The sequence below is a fragment of the Propithecus coquereli genome, unplaced genomic scaffold, assembly GCF_000956105.1.
Source record: "Propithecus coquereli isolate 6110/MARCELLA unplaced genomic scaffold, Pcoq_1.0 Scaffold11, whole genome shotgun sequence".
Classification (NCBI taxonomy): Eukaryota; Metazoa; Chordata; class Mammalia; order Primates; family Indriidae; genus Propithecus; species Propithecus coquereli.
In genome coordinates this window covers 3,521,248-3,546,424 of record NW_012134969.1, presented here as the reverse complement: position 1 = coordinate 3,546,424, position 25,177 = coordinate 3,521,248, and the positions used below count along the sequence as shown (strand labels likewise).

At 37.1% G+C, this 25,177-nt stretch overlaps 1 protein-coding gene across 1 annotated transcript in view; it reads left to right on the top strand.

The window, feature by feature from the left end:
- VWA8 (von Willebrand factor A domain containing 8) overlaps positions 1-25,177 on the top strand; it is a 425,342-nt gene that overhangs the window by 148,676 nt on the left and 251,489 nt on the right. The window contains exons 11-12 of the mRNA XM_012648214.1: positions 13,810-13,970; positions 16,267-16,380. Of these exons, the coding sequence (XP_012503668.1) occupies positions 13,810-13,970; positions 16,267-16,380 (275 nt within the window). The remainder of the gene's footprint in view (positions 1-13,809; positions 13,971-16,266; positions 16,381-25,177) is intronic.

Sequence of the window (25,177 nt, the reverse complement as noted above, 5' to 3'; positions counted from 1 at the left end):
TTTTGGGTATATGACGTCTGTTGTGGTTTCATATGAATTTTAGTATCATTTTCTCCATTTCTGTGAAAAATATTAGAATTTTGATAGGGATTACATTGAATTTGTAGATTACTTTGGGTAATTAATTTTAACAGTATTAATTCTTCCAATCCGTGAACACAGGATCTCTTTCCATTTATATGTGTCTCCTTCAGTTTCTTTCATCAATGTTTTATAGTTTTCAATAGACTGATCTTTTACCTCCTTGGCTAAATTTATTCCTAAGTATTTTTTTTTTATATTATTGTGTTAATGAGATTTTTGGATAGTTTGTTGTTAGTGTGTAGAAACATCGATTTTTGTATGCTGATTTTATGTCTTGCAACTTTACTGAATTTGTTTATTAGCTCTAACAGTTTTTTTGGTGGTGTCTTTAGGATTTTCTATGTATAAGATCATGTCATCTGTGAAAAGAGACAATTTTACTCCTTTCTTTCCAATTTGGTGGACTTTTATTTCTTTTTCTGGCCTAATTGCTCTCACTAGGACTTTGAGTACTATATTAAATAGAGTGCCAAGAATGGGCATCCTTGTCTTGTTCTTGGTCTTAGAGGAAAAGCTTTTGGTTTCTTACCATTGCGTGTGATATTAGCTGTGGGCTTGTCATATATGGCCTTTATTATGCTTAAGTACATTCCTTCTATACCTAATTATAGAGAATTTTTATTATGCAATGTCGAGTTTTGTGCTATGCTTTTTTAGCATCTGTTGAGTTTATCATATGATTTTTGTCCTTCATTTATTCATACATGTGTCACATATATTGATTTGTATGTGTTAAACCATCCTGGCATCCCAGGGATAAATCCCCCTTGATCATCCTGTGTGAACCTTTTAAGGTGCTGTTGAATTCAGTTTGCTAGCATTTTTCTGAGGATTTTTGCACCTGTGTCATCAGGGATATTGGCTTGTAATTTTCTTTTCTTATAGTGTCTTTGTCTGGCTTTGGTATCAGGGTAATGCTGGCCTCGTAAAATGAGTTTGGAAGTATTCCCTCTTCTTCAATTTTTTGAAAGATTTTGAAAAAGGCTGGTATTAATTCTTCTTTAAATGTTTGGTAAAATTCACTGGTTCAGCCATCAGGTAATGGGATTTTCTCTGTTGGCAGGTTTTTGATTACTAATTCATCTCCTTAATCATTATTGATTTGTTCACATTTTCTATTTCTGTATGATTCAGTCTTGTCAGGTTGTATATTCTAGAAATTTATCGATTTCTTCTAGGTTATTCAGTTTGTTGGTGTATAATCGTTCAGAGCAGTCTCTTAATGATCCTTTGTATTTCTGTGATATCAGTTGTGGTTTGCTCTTTTATAATTTTGTCTTCTCTCTTTTTTTTCTTAGAGGTTTGTCAATTTTGTCTTTTGAAAAAACCAACTCAGTTCATTGATATTTTCTATTGTTTTTCTACTCTACTTCATTTCTTTCTGCTCTGATCTTATTTCCCTGCTTCTGCTAACTTTGGGCTTAGTTCTTCTTCTTTTAATTTCTTGAGGTATAACATTAGGTTCTTTTTTTGAGATCTTTTTCCTTAATGTAGATATTTATTGCTAATAGCTTCCCTTTCAGAACTACTTTTGCACCCTATAAGCTTTGATATCTTGTGTTTCTATTTTTGTTTGTCTCAGATTTTTTTTTTATTTTCCTTTTGATTTCTTCTTTGACCCATTGATAGTTCAGGAGCTTGTCTTTCTTTGTCAAGTGGTTGGTAGATCTGCATTTATTTAGGGATCATGACTGGTGTTTTATTCCTGTAGTGGTCTCATGTTTCCCTGATTGTTAGTAATCTTCGTGGCCCTATATTGGTTATTGTGCATTTGAAAAAGTAGACACCTCTTCCAGTATTTACAGACTGGCTTTGGAAGGGAAGGCCCTTTACCAGTCACCCCAACTACAGATTCTGGGCAATCCATCTGGTAGGGTCCTTTGGTGGGCTTGCTGCTGGAGTCCTTGTGTCAGCTGGCCTAGTGCCTGAGTCAGCAGGTAGGTAGGCTTGTCAACTAAGTCTGTGGGGTTAGGACTGAAGCCTGGGTTCATGGGTGCCAGCCTGAACCTGGGTCAGTGGGCCTTAACATGGTTCTTTGGTAGGCCTTGAGCTTGAGTCTGCAGGGCCTAACCTGGCACTAGGGTGACCCTGGGTTCATGGGGATGAGCCTCATCTTGACCCCGGAGTCCAGGGGTGCTTGTCTGATGCCAGGGTCCACTGGGCTGGATCTGGCACCTGGGTACACAGTGATCTATATTACTATTAAAATATGTACTTGACTCTTTTATTTAATTGAAACAATATACTTTTTATTTTATTTTATTTTATTTTATTTTTTTTTTGAGACAGAGTCTCACTGTGTTGCCCTGGCTAGAGTGAGTGCCGTGGCGTCAGCCTAGCTCACAGCAACCTCAAACTCCTGGGCTCAAGCGATCCTCCTGCCTCAGCCTCCCGAGTAGCTGGGACTACAGGCATGTGCCACCATGCCCAGCTAATTTTTTCTATATATTTTTAGCTGTCCAATTAATTTCTTTCTATTTTTGGTAGAGACGGGGTCTCGCTCTTGCCCAGGCTGGTCTCGAACTCCTGAGCTCAAACAATCCGCCCGCCTCGGCCTCCCAGAGAGCTAGGATTACAGGTGTGAGCCACCGCGCCCAGCCTTGTTAGGTGCTTCTTAAAAACAAATGCATTTGTTGTTTTGTGTTTTTTTGATAGAGGCCAATCTCACTGGGGTTAGGTGATACCTCATTGTGGTTTTGATTTGCATTTCTCTAATGATTAGAGATGTTGAGCATTTTTTTATATGTTTGCTGGCCATTATTCTGTCTTCTTTTGAAAAGTTTCTGTTCATTTCGCTTGCCCATTTGTTGATGGGGTTGTTTGATTTTTTCTTGTTGATTTTTTTGAGTTCTAGATAGATTCTGGTTATCAGCCCTTTATCAGATGTGTAGAGAGCAAATATTTTTTCCCATTCTGTGGGCTGTCTATTCACTCTAATGATAGTTTCCTTGGCAGTGCAGAAGCTTTTTAATTTGATTAGATCCCACTTATTTATTTTTGTTGCTGCGGCGATTGCTTTGGGGGTCTTCTTCAAGAATTCCTTACCTAGGCCAATGTCTGAAAGGGTCTTCCCAACATAAATGTTGGCGAGGATGTGGAGAGACAGGAACACTTCTGCACTGCTAGTGGGACTGTAAGTTAGTGCAGCCTCTGTGGAAAAGAATCTGGAGATACCTCAGAGAGCTAAAAATAGAAATACCATTCGATACAGCAATAGCACTATTAGGCATCTACCCAAAAGAGCACAAAACATTCTACGATAAGGACATCTGCACCCAAATGTTTATGGCAGCACAATTCACTATTGCAAGAATGTGGAAACAGCCCAAGTGCCGTCAATCCATGAGTGGATTATCAAAATTTGGTATATGTTCACAATGGAATATTACTCAATCATAAGAAATGACAGTGATCTAGCACCTCTTACACTTTCCTGGATTAAACTTCAGCCCATTATCCAAAGTGGAGCACCACAAGAGCAGCAGAACGGGATCCATTTGTACTCACCATCAAATTGGTATTAACTAATCAACACATAAATGCACATATCAGAACAACATCTAGTGGATGCTAGGGAAGGGGGAGGGCGGTGGGAGGAGGGGGGAAGAGGGAGGAGGGGAGGGGTATTTGTATACACAAGGAGTGCAATGCGCACTACCCGAAGGATGGACATATTTGAAACACGGACTTCGGTGGTGGGGAACCAAGGGCAACACACGTAACCTAAACATATGTACACCCATAATTTGCTGAAATTAAAAAAAAAACAAAAACAAATGCATTATAAGCTGAGTGTGGTGGCACCCTCCTATAGTACTAGCTACTCGGAAGGCTGAGGCTGGAGGATTGCTTGAGCCCAGGAGTTCGAGGCTGCAGTGAGCTATATGATTGCTCTACTACATTCTAGCCTGGGCAACAATCTAAAAAAAAATAGAAAAGAAAAATTAGAAACTAACTTATTATAAGGCAAATATTAATATTATTGCAGATATTGAAATGTAAATTTATTGCTACTTTCCCACGTGTTCTTTTAACAGTCAAACATTTGTGATAAAATGCAGCAAAGTTTGCAGTACCATTTGAATAAAATATGCTTCTTTATTTTGTATGCACTGGGGTTTTACTCTATTGCATCTCCGCATTTTGCCTTCCTTTGTGAAACTCTTCTCACCCTTCTTAATATACTTTGTTATTTGTGACCATTTTTTTTACAAGCTTTAATCAGTTGATTTACTGTTTGAACAGCATCATCCTTAAGTTGTGGTTTTCACTGGGGACAATAGTATCCATTCTGGCTATCTAAACCTGAGAGAGATTTATTACAGAGTATTAGCTAGCTTACAGAATTTCTAGGAGAGACAAGAAGTGGAACTTAGATTTTGCCTAGTAAGGAATGATAGTGCCAGGAGAAGTTTAGCCATTGCTGCCCTAGAAGAACAGCTATCTTGGTACTGGCTGCCCCCTGGCTCTCATCGCTCACTGCCATCTTCCCAGTCTCTTGTACAGGAGAATACTTGGTAAAACATGAGTCATGTACAGAACTCCAGCTGCAAAGATATTAAGAAACGATATTTCTAGTTTTCTAGCCTTCGTAGTACAGGAACGATAGTAGGAGGGTATTTGATTGGGTATCTTCACTGAAAACTGTATTATGTGCACTTACACTGACCTTGGCATTATATTTTATTTTGCCACTTAATATATCCTTTAGTTGAGTTGGTTGTTAGTAAGATAGTGGGTTTGACTTCTGGTTAGCTTCAAGAGAATTTTGTTCTATATTCATAAAGTAAATCTTTAATTAGAACACATCATCTTGAAATAGATCCCAGTGGTTATAATGAATAGAGCTATAAACAATACAAAATCAGTTTCTTCCTATCAATAGCAGAGTAACTTCAATCAATCATGGTAGTCTTATAATGTCAACATCTCCATTATGTACATAAAAGAGAGCATTTACTTTATATGTGACAAGTTAACAACAGTTCTTTAAAAGAAGAACTTGAAAAGGCATGAAAGAGTTTGCAAATAATTTTACAATATATATAACAAGAGGCCTTTTTGAGATCAAACATAAATGACACTGAGGAATGTTGGCAGCATGCCTTGTGTTCTGTTCACTTGAGGATACTTAGACTCTGTAAATAATGGGCTTCATTTTTATTCCAGGACCTAAAAATTATTAATATTCTGTGCTCATATAATATTTATGCAGTATTCTGCCACTAATAAGTATGGACATAATTAATCCCTTATTGCAAAGTTTATGGCTTACATTAGCTAGTCTTGGTGTATTTTACTCACATAAATCCCAGATTTTTTTAGTGTTTGTAGTACTGGTAGGATTTTGTTGGTAGGATAAGTTTTGCTCAGTTAAGTTAGCAAGACTTATTTGAGATAAGCCTACAGAATTTCAGCTAGTTTCTTTTGAAAAACAAAATCATCATTAAACCTTATTTACCCCAATCAAAAGAATGTTAAATGCCCAGTATTTGTATTTTTAATTCAAAAATAAAAGAATGAAGAATCACATCTACTGACTATTAACTAAAGCATTTTTATTTCAACCTTTTATGTATATATTTAGAGATATTTTAAAGTAGCGATGTAGACTAGCTATATTTGGAGTCCTTTCTGGGAGTGGTAAGCTTCAGTCACTACTTTTTAACTTTTCTCAAAGAAGTTGATTGAGAATTATTAGAAGTTAATTGATTTGTGAAGTTAGCCTGAAAGCTGTATCATTGGTACATTCCTGTGTTAACTCTACAATCTGCCCATGGGTTTATTAATGCAGACCAGCTCTTTCCCTATGGAATTTCTTATAGTGAAATTTGTTGCCGTGTTTATTATAGTAATATTCTTGAGGACAGTCGGCTCCTCTACTTGCTAGCTGTGTGTCCTTGATTGGATATGCTGTTTAATCTATTCATACTTGTTTTCTCATCTGTAAAAGGAAGACTATAATTGTGTCTGTCTCTTAGGGTTGTAAGGGTTACGTGAGTTAATATATGTAAAGTACTTGTCTATATTAAGCTTTCTGTAACTATTAGCTGCTGTAATTATTGTTACTTCTGTTTTTAACTCCTTAACATACTGTTCTTTATATGATGACGTGACCCATGGGACAAATTTTTCTCAACCTCATTATCAAGAACTGTAGTACTGTTTCTGATTTGGTGTCAATGTTGTGGTTATTATGACTTGAGTAACTTTTTTTTAATGTCACTCTTTATGTTGAGTATTAGATTAGATTTAAATTTTAGATTGTTCTTATAGTATACATTTTGCATATCATCTTTTCCTTTCTTGGTTTCATCTTCCTGAAGGACCTCAGGAAATTTCACCCTGAAATATGACTCCTTGTTATGAAGAGTATTTTGAGTTAAAGGCCCTTAGAGATCAATAGGCCCTTAGAAGGAACTTTCCCTCTTTCTTCATTAAAAAACCAGACCCATCAAAAATAAAAATTATCTTCCCTTACCCTCCCTGTCATCTCAGTATATTACAGGAAAAAAAGATTAAGTATGCAACCAGACTTGGCGCAAATCATTTCAAATATAATACCTGCCTCTCAGGTTAATTTAATTCCCAAAGAGAATAATTTACAAGTCAGTCTGTTTTCCCCATCCATTCATTCTCTCAAGTATCTATTCTTCCACCCTAGTAACCATTTATTGCCTCCAAACAGAATTACCTATATTCCTCTTCTCCCTTTCTCCTCTAAAATGAGGGTATATAAATTTCTGGATCCCATTGGGTATATTGGCTAATCACTCTGTAATTCTCCCTGTGTATACAGTGAATCAATCTCTTTCTCTCATTAATTTGCCTTATTGTAAGTTGATCTTTCAGCAAACCTTATAGGGCAAAGGTGAAGTTCCTCCTTACCCCCACATTCCCTTGTTTAGATTTCCTTATCAATTTATGTTAAATTTTATAATATATTAAACATATTTTTGCAAGCCAATTTAAATACTTCCTAAAACTCTTTTGGGTTCAAATATGCGGTGGAAATACGTAGTTTTACAAACTGGTTGAGGTGATACTCTATATATACTTTGATATCCTACTTTTGCTATAATTGTTTTACTTCTCTACAAGAAAAATTACAAGTACATTATAATGTCAAATTTTACTTTCATATCAGTATTCGTGTTTAAAGAGAGAGGTAGCTCAAATTTCTTTATACAGTAAAAATTTACTATAATATTTTCAGTTTTCTATCTGAATGACATTATGCTTTGGAAAACTTATTCTAATCTTGTTTTAGCTACTCTCCACATAACCACTTTGTACAGTTATTTTATTGAGCTAGTGACTGATATCTGGATTTCTCAAGAGAATTCCCAGAAAAATTAGCTTAAACCATTCAAAGGTACTAAGAACATTTAAGGCATATAATTGCTTTAAGGTTCAAATCTATATTCTCTGATACATTTCATGGAGTTATGCTTCTCATCTTAACAGGACATTTTAATTTTCAATGGAGTTTCTCAGTTGCAATTCAAAGAGCATAATTTCAAATGACATAGAAATATATGGATGTTTCCCAGGAATCTGAATGAAGGTTAGACAATAGCAGCCTTAAAAATATTAGATTTCATGTCCTGTTATTTTAAAATTTTTAAGGAAATTCAGAAAGAGGAAATGCTTCAGGCTTTATGATATCATTAGTGCTATTTTTATTCTAAGTTGACGAGTTTTAAGGATAAAAAAAATATGTGCAAAAAGGGGGACATTCATCTTTCTTAATTTTCGAAATACCTGTATAGAATAAGCACACTTCTTTTTTTAGTTTTGGTTTTCCAATTGCTAATAGGGATGAGAATATAGATGAGACAAATAAGGAAATGATATATTAATATTTTTAACAACTCCATGGTACAATGTATGTTAAAATAAAGACATGAAAACAATGGTTTCATGGTGCTAAAAACCAAATATTCTATAGCTAAAAATACTTGAAAATGGCATTGCTCTGTTTTAAACAGTAGCTTATTGCTGTTACAGCCCACTGCTCAACAAGAAGCCAATACACTGAGATAACAGGTATTACAGTGGAGAAAGAGTTTAATATTACAGGTGCCATGTGAGAAGATGGGAGGAATTTCTCAAACCTGTCTCATCAAGAATTTGGGAGAAAGGGTTTTTAAAGATAATTTGGAGGGCAAAGTGCTAGGCAATTGGGTCTGCTGATTGGCCGGGTTCTGAATAGAATCATAGAGTGTAGAAATTGTCTTCTTGTGCTGAGGCAGTTTCTGGGTGGGAGTCGTAAGACCAGTGGAATCAGTTCCTTGGTATGGACCACTGATCTGGGTGGGTCATCGAGTCCACTGGAATGTAAGACCTAGAAGATATCTCAAAAACTAGCCTTATGTTTCACAAGGGTGCTTTTATCTATGGGAGCAACAAAGAAAGATAAGAGTCTTCATGACCATCAGCTATGTGACTTTTCAGTAGTGAGCAGTTATAGAAAAGCTAGGCAATAATGGATGGTTATGCAACAGAGTAGTCGCCCCTCCCCTATATATGGAAGGCAAGTATTGAGAGTGGGAAATATGTAACAGAGGGAAATGGCAAAAATATTTTCTGTCTCTTTAAAACATCCTCCACTCCTTTTTGAGAACTAAAGCCTGTATCCCTGCCTCAGGCCAGTGGTTGGGAGGGACAGGGTAAGTCCTTTGTTTATTTGTACAACAGGAGATGGCCCAGCTGGGACCTGGTAAAGGGAGGTCTTGGGCGGAGGTCAGGAGATTATCTTCAGCGGAGATGGAATAATCAGAATCACCGACTGTAGTAGAACTGTAATTGCCTAAAGCTGAGAACCCATCCTTTAAAAGCTCTGTATTTCTGCTAATGTTGAGGAAATTTGGATGTTGAGACAAGAAGGTCTACCATTTTTCCTCCTTTGCTGGCAAAGTAATAAAACTTCTCTTTCCTCCTCCCCAAACCACTTTTCCTCATTCTTCTGATTCGGCCTCATGGACAAGTGCCGAATTTTTAGTAACGTTTATGCGTATATATTAACTATGCCTATCCCTTTGCAGAGTTTAGTTCCCTAGCACAGTTCCCACCTTGTGGCCTTTTATTAATTTTATAAAGGGTGTTTTCATTATGTGGAATTAATTCACATCACTGAGCCATTCAGTCTATGCTGGAAAAGTTCTGATAATTAGATTCAATTGAATTCAGTTGTTCTGTGAAGGTTCAGTTTTACTTGAGTGTCCTTACACTTTCACACTATTGAAAGTAACTTCTGTTTGTAACTTGGGGAAAGTAGAGCCAACTATCTCTTTAAGGGAAAGCTGAAATTTTTATCTTTCCTTATAGGATCTTGTGGAGGAGAAAGGAAAACGTCCCTTTTGCCTCCTGAACGTTTACTCACAATATGGCAGAAAAAGATTGCAAATTTATTTACCATGTGCAGTGGGAGAATCACAGAGTGGTTTCCCAATATTCCAGTGGGGTCCAGAAGTGTACATACCCTCATTTTAAAGGGGAGGGGGGAAATGAGGAATATAGGCAATTCTGTTGAGGGGCAATAAATGGTTACTAGGGAGGACCAGTGGATGGGGGAAACAGATTGACTTGTAAATGAGTCTCTTTGGAAATTAAATTAACCTGAAAGACAGGTATTATATTTAAAATGAGTTGGGCCAGGTTTGGTTGCATTCTTGATCCACTTTCCAGCAGTATATTGAGATAACAGGGAGGAGAAGGGAAAAAGATTATTCTTTTTGATGGGTCCCTCTGGTTTTATGCAGATAGAGGGAAAGCTTCTTCCAAGGGCCTGTTGATTTCTAAGGGCCTTTAATTCAAAATACTCTTTCTACAAAGGAGTCATATTTTGGGGTGGAATTCCCTGAGATCCTTCAATCTTAATCATGAAAACTAACAGCTGGTATTAAAGGGATGTTTTTCTTTCTCTCAGGAGGGTTTCTATTTTAATTCAAAGATATATTAGTAATGAAAGAAGGCTCTTAACATTATGATATGCAGAGAGTTTAAGTGATAAAACTGAAGTGATCTAGTTTTCTAAGAAATGCCACATATTTTTCATTTTCTACCCCTCTGAAAATTGAAAAAAGGAAGGATATTTCTGGTCTGTAGCTGTGATTGGCATCAACAGCATTGAGCCATATTGATCTGTTACAGGTTCTTGTGTAACAACAAATAATTATTTCATTTTACTTTAGTAAATATAAGGGAGTCTCCAACTGCTAGGTTGGAAAAGAAGAGTTCTATGTGTTGGGTTTGGCAATCTCATTCTGTGTTCTCCATTCTTGGTGTGCTTTTGGCTAAAAAATGACCAGACACACCAAAGTAAGGCAAGTATGAGGTGAAATTTATTGAGGGGGAGCAAGATAGGATTATAGAGCAAGAGCAAGATACAGATTTATAGAGCAAGATACATATGCCACAGATGATGACCAGACCCCTTGTTGTGGCAAAAGAGACCTTGGTTATGGTCTGGGTCTTGTTTTATAGTGTCCAGATAGGGACCTCTCCATGGTTCAGATGTCATCATGGAACCACTTTGATGGACAGTTGGGAATTGTATGACCTGAGTCTTACTGTGCATGTGGATCTCCCATGAGCCTCTCTCAAAGCCCATTTGGGAGATGAACCGCAATGTAGATTTAAGTTTGTGGCATGAAAACTAGCCTTAGGTTGTCCTAAGTCACCTTCCAGACTCTGTTGTACTTATGCCAATTGGCCTGTGGGCTAGAGAGTCCTCTGCATTCTTTTGCAGTTGGCGTGCTAAGTTCTGATTGGTAGATTGGTAGGGTGTTCCCTCCTCCCCCAGGTATGGCAGTGGCTCTGGACAGGTTAGGGTGGCAGCACCAAAAGATGGGGGCTGGGGCCTGCCCTTGTCTTTTTTCCCAGGTGGGGTAATTGCTCAAGGCAGCACCAAGGTAAGGCATGCACTTTCATCCCTAGGAGACCTGGAATCCCTTGCTATCTGCCTAACATTTGTACTAGTTACTCTTCTCATCTATTAGTAAATGTTTACTTACATGAGTAAGGCAAGTACTGGAGACATTGTGTAAGTTAATAAGACATAAAAGTACTTTAGAATCATGACCAAATAGTGATTTTTCATGTGGTGCACAGAATGGTGATTTGGGATATGGTGGTATGAGAATGAGGCATTCTTTTGATTGAAATTTTTAAAAAATGTTGCCAGCTGTTAGCCTCAGCTCCTTAGGAGTCTGAACCTCTTATGCCAGAGTCCCAACATTCCTTATCGCCTTTTCCTGGGCCCAAGCAAAAGACTCCCAAGATGAATTGGACCAGGATATCAGCCGTTTTCAGTCTGGAGCTGGTATTTTCAAAATTAAAATCCATCCGTTTCTTTGAAAATATGTTATCAGTGGAATGCCTTCATCATGCTACCTCCTCTCTGAATTCTAATAGGAGTGCTTAAAAGAGATAAAGTCTACTCTTTTCTTTTTTCCCCCTCATTTTTTCTTTAATTTTAATTTATGTTATTTGTTGTACATTTTGTTTATCCTTGTGCAATCTCATAAGTCGTATTAGAATAAGGAGAGGTATAAATGAATGAATTTTAATTTAATTTGATTTAAAGCAGTATTTCCCACCTGGGATGCATATCAGAATCACCTACATACTATTTAATTAAAAAAAAAACAAAACAGGTGGTAGGCCCCACATGGGACCTTCTGAGTCAGAGTCTTCATGATGATGGGGTCTAAGCTTATGGATGGTCCAAGAGTTCCCCAGCTGTTTCTGATATGTATCTTTGATTTTGAACCACTGTGCTAAAGCATGTTTTCTGTTTGTTTAATTTTCTAGTATAATATGTGAGATAACTGTACGGCAAATATTTTTCTGGTGTAATTTGTACCAAGGGTTTTCTATAAATTTATTTTTATATTAACTTTAAAAAGATTTTATGAGTATATGTGTATATATGTACATGTGTATGTATATGTTTATGCACACATGAATATGTATGCATAATATTTGATGTTTCTTTATCATTTGACTGTGAAAACAGTCAGATACTTATTTTGGTTTTTTCCTTTTTTTTTTTTTTTTGCAATGATCATTTACTGTTCTGTTACACAACCCTGAATGGGAATGAGCTCATTTCCATTATGAACTGTATCAGTAAACAATGATGATCTTGATGAATTTAATCTTGATTGCTGTAACTGTCATTGGCAACAGAGTATGACACTGCTCATTCAGTTTGCATAGAATTTAAAATTCATAGTTGAGGGATTAAATAAAATTATTAAAAGGGTTAGGCCAAATTTTGATAATGTCTCAAAGCTAGCCATTTAAGGTTATGGGAACTTGCTGAGTTTGAATGTTACTGTTTCTCAAGGGTCTTTATGATTCAATACAAACCGATTCATACTTCTTAAACCAGTACTTGTTTGATAGTAAGAGTTGTAATAATTAAGACTTACATTTTAATCTTGGTTCCAATATAGATTTGTTGCCTTTATGAATATAAGCAAACTCATTAGTTTTCTATTGCTCAAATTTGGAGTGAGTAGCAAAGAATTTACCAAAGACTTTAAATTCTATTGTAAAAGTTTAACTTTTGTTTGCTGTAAATGGCACAAAATATATCTGCAGTTGATAACAGAAAAGAAACTATCATCTTCCACATTAACACATGTAAGAAAAATTTGTTTGTGTTATATAGCTCCAAGCTTTTTTACAGGGGATAAACTTTTATATGCCACAACTATTAATAGTTCCCTTAAGTCTGTTACAATATTGTAGTGTTAGCACATTGTGTGTGTGCTTTAAAAAATTGCATGTTAAGTTCCATGCTATTGTTTCTCAATTCCTGTACCTCCTCGGATGACTGTCCTCTGTTTCCTCCACTACCAAGCCTCTTTAAATATAAAGAGACACTGTGATGGTCCCTAGCGTGGCTTTTCAGGAAAACTCATCAACTGCAAGAAAATGCACTTTATTAGCATCTCTGCATAGCATCTCTCCATAGTGAGTTTGCATGGCTTCTCATTTTAAAATGGAATCAACACATTTTGGTCCTTGCGAGAATAAATGGATTGAGTTGAATTCTGTTAAACTTTGGTGGAAATTATTGTCATTATCTAAATGAACATTTTTTTTTTTTTTTTTTTTTGAGACAGAGTCTCACTTTGTTGCCCTGGTTAGAGTGAGTGCCATGCCTAGCTCACAGCAACCTCACACTCCTAGGCTCAAGCAAGCCTACTGCCTCAGCCTCCCAAGTAGCTGGGACTACAGGCATGCGCCACCATGCCCAGCTAATTTTTTCTATATATTTTTAGCTGTCCAATTAATTTCTTTCTATTTTTAGTAGAGACGGGGTCTCGCTCTTGCTCAGGCTGGTCTCGAACTGCTGAGCTCAAACAATCCGCCCGCCTCGGCCTCCCAGAGTGCTAGGATTACAGGCGTGAGCAACCGCGCCCGGCCCCTAAATGAACATTTTAAAATAGGAAGAAAATGTAAATAAAAAGAAGGGGGAAAAAACCCTCACACTTACTATCTTAGATAGAAGAGTAATAGGAAAAAATCTTCAAATGACCGAAAAAGCTTTCTGAAGATCTTTCAATTTGAGGATTGAGACGACTTCCCAGTTATTGTATGAAATGTATGTTTAGGGAGAGGTGACTCTATAAAGCCAAATAAGCTACTATCCATGTCTTAAAAATTAATTCTGCATATTCTTTGGTGGGTGGTGGGGATCGGTTTTAGGATATGACAGCGCGTGATCTGCTACAGCAGAGATACACTCTTCCAAATGGAGATACTGCCTGGCGGTCCTCACCCCTTGTGCATGCTGCTCTGGAAGGCAAGCTGGTCCTGCTGGACGGCATCCATAGGGTCAATGCAGGCACACTTGCTGTATTGCAGAGGTTTGTATGGGACACAGAAAAGCACAAAACGCACACACACACACACACACACACACACACACACAACACGCCAACTTAGTCAGTAGACGTGGAACTCTCTCAACCTCTTTTTTTTCCCCCAGAATATTGCAGGGCTGCAAATGTTTTGGTTACATGGATTGCTTTTGTACTGCTTGAGGCAAAGTTATAAGCGTTCCCATCACCCAGATAGTGTACATTGTACCCCCAAGTATCATTTCACCCATCTCCTCCTCTCCCCTCAAACTTTTTTTTTAAACTTAATTATGTTAGATCCTGAGAAACTCAGGATTCTATGTCCAAGTAGAATGGCAGATTTTTTATTGCTATAAACACAATGCAGTAAAACTCCAAATAATGAACATTTTGGGAAAAGCCATTGCCATAGCAAAATTCTGCAAAAAGAAAAGCTTTCAGTAGTAATTTTGAAAGACTTTACATATAAATCTATATATGCAAAAAGTTCACACATAGCTGAAGTTTCTACAGTTTGTCAGAGTCACAGCTTTACTATCTAAAAAGTCCTCATGAATCATAGACATTAATTATTGGTTGATGTCGTTGGAATCTTTTCTGAGAGAAAAAAATGTAGTTTTTAATATAAAATGTGTAGTATCTGTTCGATTAGATTTTATGTAGACAAAAAAAAGCTTACTTTGTTGTTACAAACTTGAGCATTTCTTTGTAACTATATTTTCTTATTTCAGTTTAGGTGGGAAACATTTCCACACATTCCTAAAACTTCTCCAGAATTTAATGTTGAGAGAAGACTCTTCATGTGTAATTTTCGTAGAAAATTTTCCCATCCTGTGTCATTTTAGGAGATTAATGATACTGATATTTTTTGTTTCATCCTGGTTCTATACCTTGCAGACATTTGATTTTTAACTTTGAGTTATTGGGAAAGGTCAAATAAGTGGAATAAGTCATTTCCCCAACTGACTACTCAAAGTTTTTTGTTCCTGACGAGATGCAAATACCAAGTGTAATGAAAGATTCTAAACACATTGTGTTAAACCTGATTAGATTTTAGAGTATTTAAAAATAATAATTACAAACTTTCAGTGATTTACTGTAAACATTCCATAGATTTACAATATTTTTTCTCTGAAACAGACAAATGCAGACACAGTAATAGTCCCTTTTTATTGGCTGTCTCTCGCACATTTGGCTGAGTAGTCATAGTAGCAGCAGCAGCTGCCAGTGAGTACGCACTCTGTCCTGGGCACTGTGCTAAGCCAGTGCTTCTCAGGTTCTCAACCTTGGAATCACCTTACAGGATGGAAATTAAAAAATCCTGATACCTGGGTCCCACCTCCACAAATTCTGACGTAAACACTTCTCAGAAGGTTCTAATGTGCAGCCAGGATTGAGAACAGCTATATATGCAGGATTGAGAACAGCTATATATGAAGCATCGGTTTTACATTAGCTGTTTAATTTTCACAGCAACTCTATAAAGTTGGCATTACTACCTCAATGTTACAAAAGATAAAAGTTTAGAGAGGTGGCCTGGTTCTCCTCCTCCTTAGTCATGGAGCTAGTAAGGTGTAGAGCTGGAGTTGAAACCAGGCCTGACTGGCTTCCCTGCCCATGCTCTTACCCTGTGAAGTGTATCGTTTCTCCTCCCCTCAGAATGGAGGCGTGTGGGGCAACTCTAACATGGGCAGCAGGAGACTTAGGGGTTGGTGTAAGATCTAGAGCAGTGCTTGCCGACCTTTGCAACATTTGGAAAACAGTATTGTTTGTGGTGTGGATGGTTAGGCCACCATCAGAGTTGACATATTAGAAGCAATGTAGTTATTTCATTATGAAGATTTTTGGTATTTAAATTCCATAATTCCCAAGATAGAAATATTTTGATACTATCAAAATATTTAAAGAGTTACATTAGACTTAAGGAGTATGTGCCAACTGCCTTAGTCATTAATATGTACCCATGCTTATTCCAAGTCACTCATTCAGCTATTTGTTTTCCTCTCCCTCCTCCTCCCTTTCTTTTCTTTTTTCTCCTCTTCCATTTTCACCTCTCCTCTTCTTCCCTGTCCACATCTAGTGTTCATGACTACTGCCCTCCAGGGCAGAAACCAACAGTTTTGCCAAGTATAGCAGCACTAGCTAGCTTGAAATTTTGCAAAGTCCATATTACAAAATTGTTAGACTCAATTGCCAGCAATAATAGACATGATTAAAATGTTGGCAGACTGACTCTACCTCTGATAACTTCAGTATTCAAAACTGATTCATTTGTTTTCTGACTTTGCCCTTATCCCATTAGGTTAATCCACGATCGAGAGCTGAGCCTCTATGATGGCTCTAGGCTGCTGAGAGAAGACAGGTATATGCGCTTAAAAGAGGAACTGCAAATGTCTGATGAGCAGCTACAGAAGAGGTAATTCCGGGTACATTACTCTTATTGTTAACTTATTTTTAAGTTAAAAATAACATTGTTTATTATTTTTCTAAACCTAGAGTCAAACCAAGGTAACTTTGAACAGTGTAATAATTTTGTGTCCTGGGCATGCTAGTAGTTTGGCACTTTTTAAAACGTAAGGTTGCTATCCAAGATGTACTCTGTACTCTCAGCCTTACTTTCAGATAAATGTTTAAACATTTTATAAGAACATTGGTTTTAAGAAGGTAATCCCTCCTCCGTTGCTCTACTAGTTCAGTTTTGGCCTCGTACTTTTGTATCCCCTCAGCAGAACAAAAGCTGGGCCCACCATTAACTGGGCTCACCCTCCTTGGGTGTCATCAGTATTCCTGGGGTATGCCACGTGACGGGGTATGCCACCTGACTGGATATGCCACCTGATGGGCATGCCACCTGACTGGGTATGCCACCTGACGGGCATGCCACCTGACGGGGCATGCCACCTGACGGGCATGCCACCTGATGGGGTATGCCACCTGACGGGGCATGCCACCTGACGGGCATGCCACCTGATGGGGTATGCCACCTGACGGGGCATGCCACCTGACGGGCATGCCACCTGATGGGGTATGCCACCTGACGGGGTATGCCACCTGACGGGCATGCCACCTGACGGGGTATGCCACCTGACGGGCATGCCACCTGACGGGGTATGCCACCTGATGGGGATGCCACTTTATGCAGGATTACCCGTCATGGCTTATTTAAACATTCCTTCCAGAGCTGTAACAACCAAATGCAGTGTTTGAGACTTGACTGGATCCTGCAGTAGGAAACAAAATGAAAATAGCTATAAAAGATAATTAGAAAAGTTTAAATATGGACTCTATATATGATATTGAATTAATACTAATTATCTTAAGTATCATAATGGTATTGTGCTTATGAAGGAGAGTATTCCTTTCACAGGAGATGTTTGCTGAGATACTTAAGGGATAAGTAAAAAAAAAAAAAATGCCTGCAATTGACTTCCAAATGTTTCAGGAAAAAAAAGTTGTGTATATGTGTATACAAACACACCACAGAGAGAAAGAAAGATCAAGTGAGATTGAGAACACAAATGTGGTAAAATCTTAACAATCGGCAAAATCTAGGTCAAGAATATATGGGTGTTTGTATTCTATTCTTTTAAATTTTTTATGAGTTTGAAAAATTTCAAAACTAAAAGTTTGAAGGAGGATATTTGTTTCAGCTGCATAGTATACTTTTCCTTAGAGGAGGTTTGGCAAGTATAGATTATTTTCCATCTCATTACATTTCCACAGATATTTTGACATAATTAGAGGTTGATACATTGGGGAAAACTCCTCGTCACTTAATCTGACCCTATTTAAGTGAATTTTCCCCTTCCTCCACAGGACTTAATGCCATATTTGAAACATTAAAATTCTACAAAAGACAAGGAAGGGTATTTATTATTGTGTTTATGTTTTAAGCAAAATTCTGTTTAAAAATGTTCTTAGAATTTTTTCTTAGAGGGGAAATGTTAAATTCCTACTATCTCTGTATAAATTATTAAAGATTTTACTTGATTACACAGCTACTTATAGTTCTGAGATGTACATTATCAAATTCCTCTAGACCAGGAAATAGTTTGGTCAAGTGTTTAGGGAGGCAAGTCGTATGGTACTTTCAGTTTATAACATTCAGTTTGTGTGCGTTATTTGCATGTGAATCACTAGTCAGGGAAGAGTTCATGTTTTCAGAGGGAAGAATCAAAGCAATTGAGCAATAGCTCACAGCAAGCCTGCCCGGTAATTTCCCTTAGGACATCAGGAGCATGGTACTTGTCACCAAATGTCAGGGAAATGACAACCCTTTTCTACAAAAAGTACCCAGGTTCTCCCTAAGGGTCACAAGCAGTTTTACAAGTGAAAACACTTTCAGGAACAGAGTGGCCCTGAGCATCTTGTTGGGTTTGGTTCGGAGTGGTTTAATAGTACTTTCTTCTGAAAGTTTCTCACTTTAATCACTATTGATTTGTGTCTCTCCCACAAATACAAACCAGTCTCAGCTCTATCTCCAGAGGTCACTCTGAGAAGGTGGAGAGAGATCATAGCAATGCTTGCTGTCCTTCACTTTTTAAATTTTTGTTTGGATTTTTACCAATGTTAAACTTGTATGAAACTTGAGCCAGATAATTTTTCAAAGTATTTTATGAAAAATACCATCCCCTGTCATTGGTTCTCTGACAGTCTCTATTTCCCACTTCTCATGCTCCAGAGGCTACCACTTTCAACTCTTAGTTGTTTCTTTTGATATTTACCTCCAGGCCACAAAACAATATGCTTTCATTGATATGTCCTGATTTATTTTTTAGTGTTAGGAATTAGCTATTGATTTCCCACATGGAAAAATAAAGATTTACCTCTTTCCCCACTTCCCATCTCGCTACTCATGCATACTTCCATCCAGTATTCTTCCTAGAGTTTATATGATGATCCTGTTTGGGACTTTATTTGATGTTTACATTATTATGACAGCATAAAAACTGTACCCAGCTGAGCCATTTAGTATATCATAGTGATTTCCCTTATTGTATGCATCGTGTTTTTCCTGAAATTAATAATTACCTACATATGAAGAGAGACAGATATGTAAATAAACAATTACAATGCAGTTTTAAATGTTAAATTAGAGGTCTGTATACAATAATGGTATGGGAACACTGGGGAGGAAGTGACCCTATTTTCTGTAATATGTATGTTTCACTTTTCCATCCTGAACACTTCCCTGTTCGTCTGAATCTCCTCTCGGCACACTCACACACATCTGGCATTTATCAAATTCCGTCTTCTATCAGTTTGGTCTTTCTCCCTTGGTGTATTCCGACAAACCCTACTTGGACTTGTTGCTCTGTACACGTGTAGCTCCTATGTCATCTTAGATCTCTCTCCACTCCTGTTTACCAAGTTTCCTCAGGTCTCTCTTTCTGCGCCTTTTATTATTTAGATGTACATTCAACCTCCTGGGCTGAACTTCTTTTTGTTCTCCTTCTCTCTCTTACATTCTGTCAATTAGTTGCGCATTCATTAACTTTTCAGAGGTGAGATGTTTTAACAATGATTCTCCTAGCTTGTCTAAAATATCTCTAACAGTTGGAAGCCTAATTCCTTTCCTTATCCGTACTCCTCCTTTTGTACTCCTTTTTACCTGAGAAACACACTATTTTCCTATTACTGTAAACAGTTTTTTTCCTTTATTTTGTTGTTTACACTGTTATGTTACAGAATCTGCTTCACTCTGATGGTATGGATTCTTGGTAAATTTCTTTACCTTTTCTTGGTTAACCTTGACTTAATTTTTTAACCCTTTTTTGTCTTTCTTAGAATAAATATCTTCTCTTTTAGGGTTATAATAGATTAGATTCTTCTTTTAAGTTATTCTCTAATATCTAACAGTATTTCTTTCGGGACTGTGTTTATTGGGTAGTGGGCTGACAGCTTGACTCAAAGTATATAACACAGTATAAAAAACAGGAAATTGGGACTCAGTGAGGAAATTACTTTATTTCGTGAGTTCTTGTAAGTAATATTGCCCATTATCTCTCATGGGTTGATCTTATATGCTGTTCATATCTAATATGTCACTCTTGGCACTAGCATTTGAACTACAAATTAGAAACTCATGACCCATGTTATCTATTCTTTCATTTTTGTACTTAATCACTGAAGTTCAATGAAGTGATTATTACTTCTGTAGTCCTCAAACAAACTCAGCTTTTACTTTATTTATTTTTATTAACGCTTTGTTTCCTTGTGGAAGATTTTAAGATAGAGAAAAAGGTCAAAGGTGGAATGACAGGGAAGGTTTTTGTTTTGTTTTTTAAGGGGAAGGGTTTGGCGGTGGAGTGGGAATGGTGCTCGTAGAGTAATACCTCCTGAGAGTTCATTTTAAAGCTCTTGTTCCAAATACAGCAGTTGGGTGATTTTGTTGAACTTGAATATCATAATGGTAATCCATGGACTCAGTCACTCTCTGGGTGCCCAGGATAGAGCCCAGGTAATTCTTATCTATAGACTGATTGGATATGCAAGTGTTTGTTATTAATCATTAGCATTACTTGTTTCTTTTATAGGTTAAATGTTTGAGTTCCAGCTCTTAGATGATGTCGTTGCTGCCTTCTGTGGTGTACCACACATGAAGGCAGACAGATATGTAAATAAATAATTACAATGCAGTTTCTAAATGTTAGACTAGAGGTCTGTACAAAATGCTGTGAGAACCCAGAAAAGGAAGTGATTAGTAACGGTGCCTTGAGAGGTTGGGAAAGGTTTCAGAAAGCTGTTAAAATTGGCATTTCCCAGGGTTTTCTCCTAGCCTTTTCTCTTCCTTAGGCAATCTCAGTCACTCTTATGTCTTTACCTGTCATTGATACACTGAGCATTCCTTAAAAGCTCTTTCCAATTTAGTTTTCTAAGTGCCATTTGACTACTGGTTATCTCCCCTTACATGGCCCAGAGAAACTTTGAGCTCATTTTTGCAAACCCACTATTCCTCTTGAGTGCCTAAACTTAGTGAACGGAACCACTGCCTCTCCACACACCTAGACTAGAAGTTTAAGTTATCTAATCCATAAATGTGATCACTTCACTGTTTAAATCCTTTAATGGCTTCCATCAGCTACAGGGTTCAGGGCTAATGTCTTTACATGTCTGCCTTTTTAACCTCATTTTTCACCTCTCAGGACCAGTGTAGCAAACTTCTGCTATTCTTTCAACAGTCACCTCCTCTGTGAAACCTTCTCTGACATTCCTATAGCCCTTTCTAAGGCCAAGGCAGAATCTGGGACTTCTTGGCCTCTAGACCCAGTTTGGTAAATTTAGATACCTGTTCTGCTTTCAGATAGAAAACTATGGTAAAGGTCATTGTATTAATCCAGTTTAGGTGACCTTTTCAGCTAGCAGTGTTTCCTTACATGAACCTACTGATTAGGAATACTTTGATGCCTTTTAATGGCAAAGTCTGTTGGCATAGGGTCTCATAATTAGCAGCTGCTAGCAGTGGGCTACCAACCCTTTCAACTTCATAGTGTGAAACCCAGTTTCTGAACAATTATATTCCACTCCTTTGCCAACATTCATTGTATACTAATTCTTCACCAAATTCATACATCTTAATCATTTCCAGAATGTTCTACAGGCTTTTATATTCTTTGCAGGTAATCACATGCCTAACATGCCTTTAGAAATGTTAGAGACTTCCCTTGTCGCAAGACACCAGGAATGCTGTGGACATAGTGGTTAGAAATAGCATGGTAGCCACACACACCAGATGCCATGCCTGCATTTCTCTCAGGAAATAAGGACCAAAATAGAACTGCTTCCTTTGATGAGAAAAACCTCTTTGGGGAAGAGGGAAGTACAAATACTATAGGCTGCTAAATGTGTCCCTTCCTGCTATTAACCAGAGAATAGATGAGGGGGATGAGAGTCTCCGTGAGTTATTAACAGTTTATTTCACCAAGAAGGGGCTTCTGGTTATCTCAGGGAAACAATAAAGATTAGTGGCCTAGTCTTAGTTATATATGCTCTAATGTTTTTGCATTTTTATGGAATATTTTATTTTTATTTGTTGCTGTTGAACATTGAAAACAGTTCATAATTTCTCAGTCTTAGTGGTGAACTATAATTGGACATTTGAGCACAGTCTTTAATCAGATTCTCTGGACCCTTTTGCTTTTACTCTCACCCATGTTTGAAGACAGTATGCAAGCATTCTCTTCTAGCTTTCCAGAAACCTCAGCATCTCTTTGCTAGCTAATTAGGCCATGTAAAGTCTTAACAAAATTAAAGATATATCAGGATTTTATGCCCAAGTCTTTGTGTTTGATTGTCAAAACAAAAAGCTTTAGCAAATTCTGATTTGAAAATAATTCTGAGCATTTTCATGGTCAGAGAACCATTTAAAACGCTATACCTGTGAATGGTGTAATTACTTATTGTATGTTTTGGATTTATCTTTTTGATACAGAGAATGTACCTTCTCTCACAAATTCATTCCAGATCAGATTTATCATTAGACTAGCTTTTGAGTGGGACACAGTGATTTTCAGTTCTTATCACTTCTCTTTGTCCTTGACACCAAAAGTCTTCAAAAAGTTTTTTGCAATGGTAGTTCCTAACAAGAGTGGTACACATTTATTTATTTAGCATCTGTCCTCTTCCAAGTATTACACTAGACCTTGGGTGGTATAAAGATGCATAAGGAATGTGTCAGTGCAGTTTGCTACACTGCATTGGGAAAAAAGGGAAATATGAGCTGTGTACAGAACTGTGTAACTTACTAGGTTATGAATTGGAACAGTAGTATTGATATTATAGTATGGAAGGCCAATGACAAAATGCTGTTCTAGTTCATGATTGATGTCTTTATAGAAATATTCTATATCATTATTTCACATCCCTTAATATGCAAATCCCACAAAAATGTATCATTTAATTCCCTTCAAAAGACTAGAGTTTATCAAAGTCTTTTTGTTTTATTAAAAGCCTTGTTGATATATAATATAACAAACTATGCATATTTAAAGTACACGGTTTGATAATTTTTGGTAATTACATATACTTGTGACACCATCAACACAATCAAGATGATAAAAACGTGTGTAATCTCAAAGTATCCTCGCACCTCTGTGTAATCCTCACTCCTGTCCCTTCTCACGTCCTTTCCCATCCCCAGGGATCTGCTTCTGGACACTATATATAGCTTATACTTCCTAGAGTTTTATGTAAATGGAATCACACAGTACATGTTCTTTTTTGTCTGGCCGCTTTTATTTAGCTTAATAATTTTGAGATCATTCATGTTGTTATGTGTATCAATAGGTCATTCCTTTTTATTGCTGAGAAGCATTAGAAAGTATTTTACTCTCTAAAAACTTAAACTTATGCCCACAGACACATTGACCTCAATATTTTTATTTTTTAAATCTTTTAAAATCTTTTTAAAAGTACTGTTTGCCTTTTGATCTTTAACCTTTAGGAAATAGTATCTATTTATCTGAAATTAAGCCATATCTTTAATTTCATTTGTTGTTTTGTTGTTGTTAAAACTGTAGTAAAATTAAAGTAACATTGATTTTAAACTTTAATGGCGCTTGTTTCGTAGTTTTCGATTATGTATCATTTCTTCAGCCTTTGTATTACTGACCAGTTTGTCAAATTGCTCTGAAGTACATGGCAGATCCTCTGCTCTCTAACTTTCAGACTTGGGGAACCTAGCATCATCAGGAAATGACTTTCCATATGACCTATTTGTATGTAAGGAAGCCTTTGGGGAGAACCTAGCAAACAAAAAGGCCCTTCTCATCCTGTTATTCAGTAGTTTGGTGGCTGTTTTTATAATCAGCATACATGTCTCTGCCTAATACATCAGCTGTCTCAGAAACCGCCTCCTTCAATTTAGCCTGCTCACTCAGATACCCTGCTAGAGTCAATACTATTGATAAAAAGCAAGTCACAGACAATGTATGTCCCAGGCAATGACCATCACCCTATTGGAATTTTAACTACCTGGCTTGCTCTCCTTTTAGTTGCTCTTCTGGTCCTAACTTTACAGCTCAGATGCGGTACCTGCTTCCTCATCTATTGGTTTAAGGATGTAAATTGGACTTCCCCTTTTGGCTTGCCTGTTGGATTTTGGCTTGATTCCCTGGTTTTGTGTCTCTCGCTATCTTAAGTAAGAAACTACATCTGCATGTTTAATTTTGTGCAGCCACACCAGGCTCTCTCTCTCGCCCACCATTTTTTGTCCCAGCTATGATAGAAGAGGATCAGGATGAATCCAACATCTGTTGCTAGGCCTTTGAGCAAAATTTTTTGAATGATAGCAAACCACCTAGCAGAAGTAGAAAACAGAATAACATCTCTCTTTAGCTTTCCCATCACAGGATTTTCTGTGTCCAGTTTTTGTTTTGTGACTCTCTAATTACTAGCAATCCCGAGTGACCATATTATCCTCAGGACTTTCAGGCACTGTCCGTGGTGTTATCCTTTCTTTTCCCAGAACAACTGCTTTGAACAGATCACTCCCCTAGGCCTGGCTGGAACATCTGTAAATATGTCTTTTTGTTTGTTTGTTTGTTTTTCCCTACCTAAAGAAATGAAATAATACCAGTAGCTTTTGTGAATTCATTCAGGCCTTTCATATGGCCATTTCTAAAAATTGCTCTTCTCTGGTTTACGGATTATGATGTGGCCTCTAAAATTACAGATCATGTAGTCAGGAACGTGGTGAACCTACCCATTGAATAGATGGCACTTTGTCTTAGCTCTTCAGAGTACTCATCTGATTCCCTTCACACATGTGCTACCTCCTGGTATTCTAGCTGCCTAATCACTTAACTATTTGGCTCTGTTATAGTAGTTAATGGCGATATGCCAGTTATGTACCTATATTTTTGTTTTTCTGAAGATCTTGGCAAGTGATTGAATTTCATCTCTCCCTTCTCTTAGCAAGAAGTGTATATCACTCTCTAAAAGCATATTTCTACTCAGTTTTTGAGTAGTGTTGATAAAAACCAACGATCACCCACATGATTAGATCATGATAAGAGGTTTTTGGGCCCTCCAAAAACAACTCAAGGCCTTTCTCAAACTATGGGAAGTCTTATCTTATTCCTCTATGTATCCTGGAATATTTATATGCTTCCTCAGATTTCCTAGCAGAGATTTCTAAAAGAGATCACTTTAAATATCATAACATTTCCTATAAAAAAGATACAATGACAAAAGAGTGAATTATATAAAGGTTC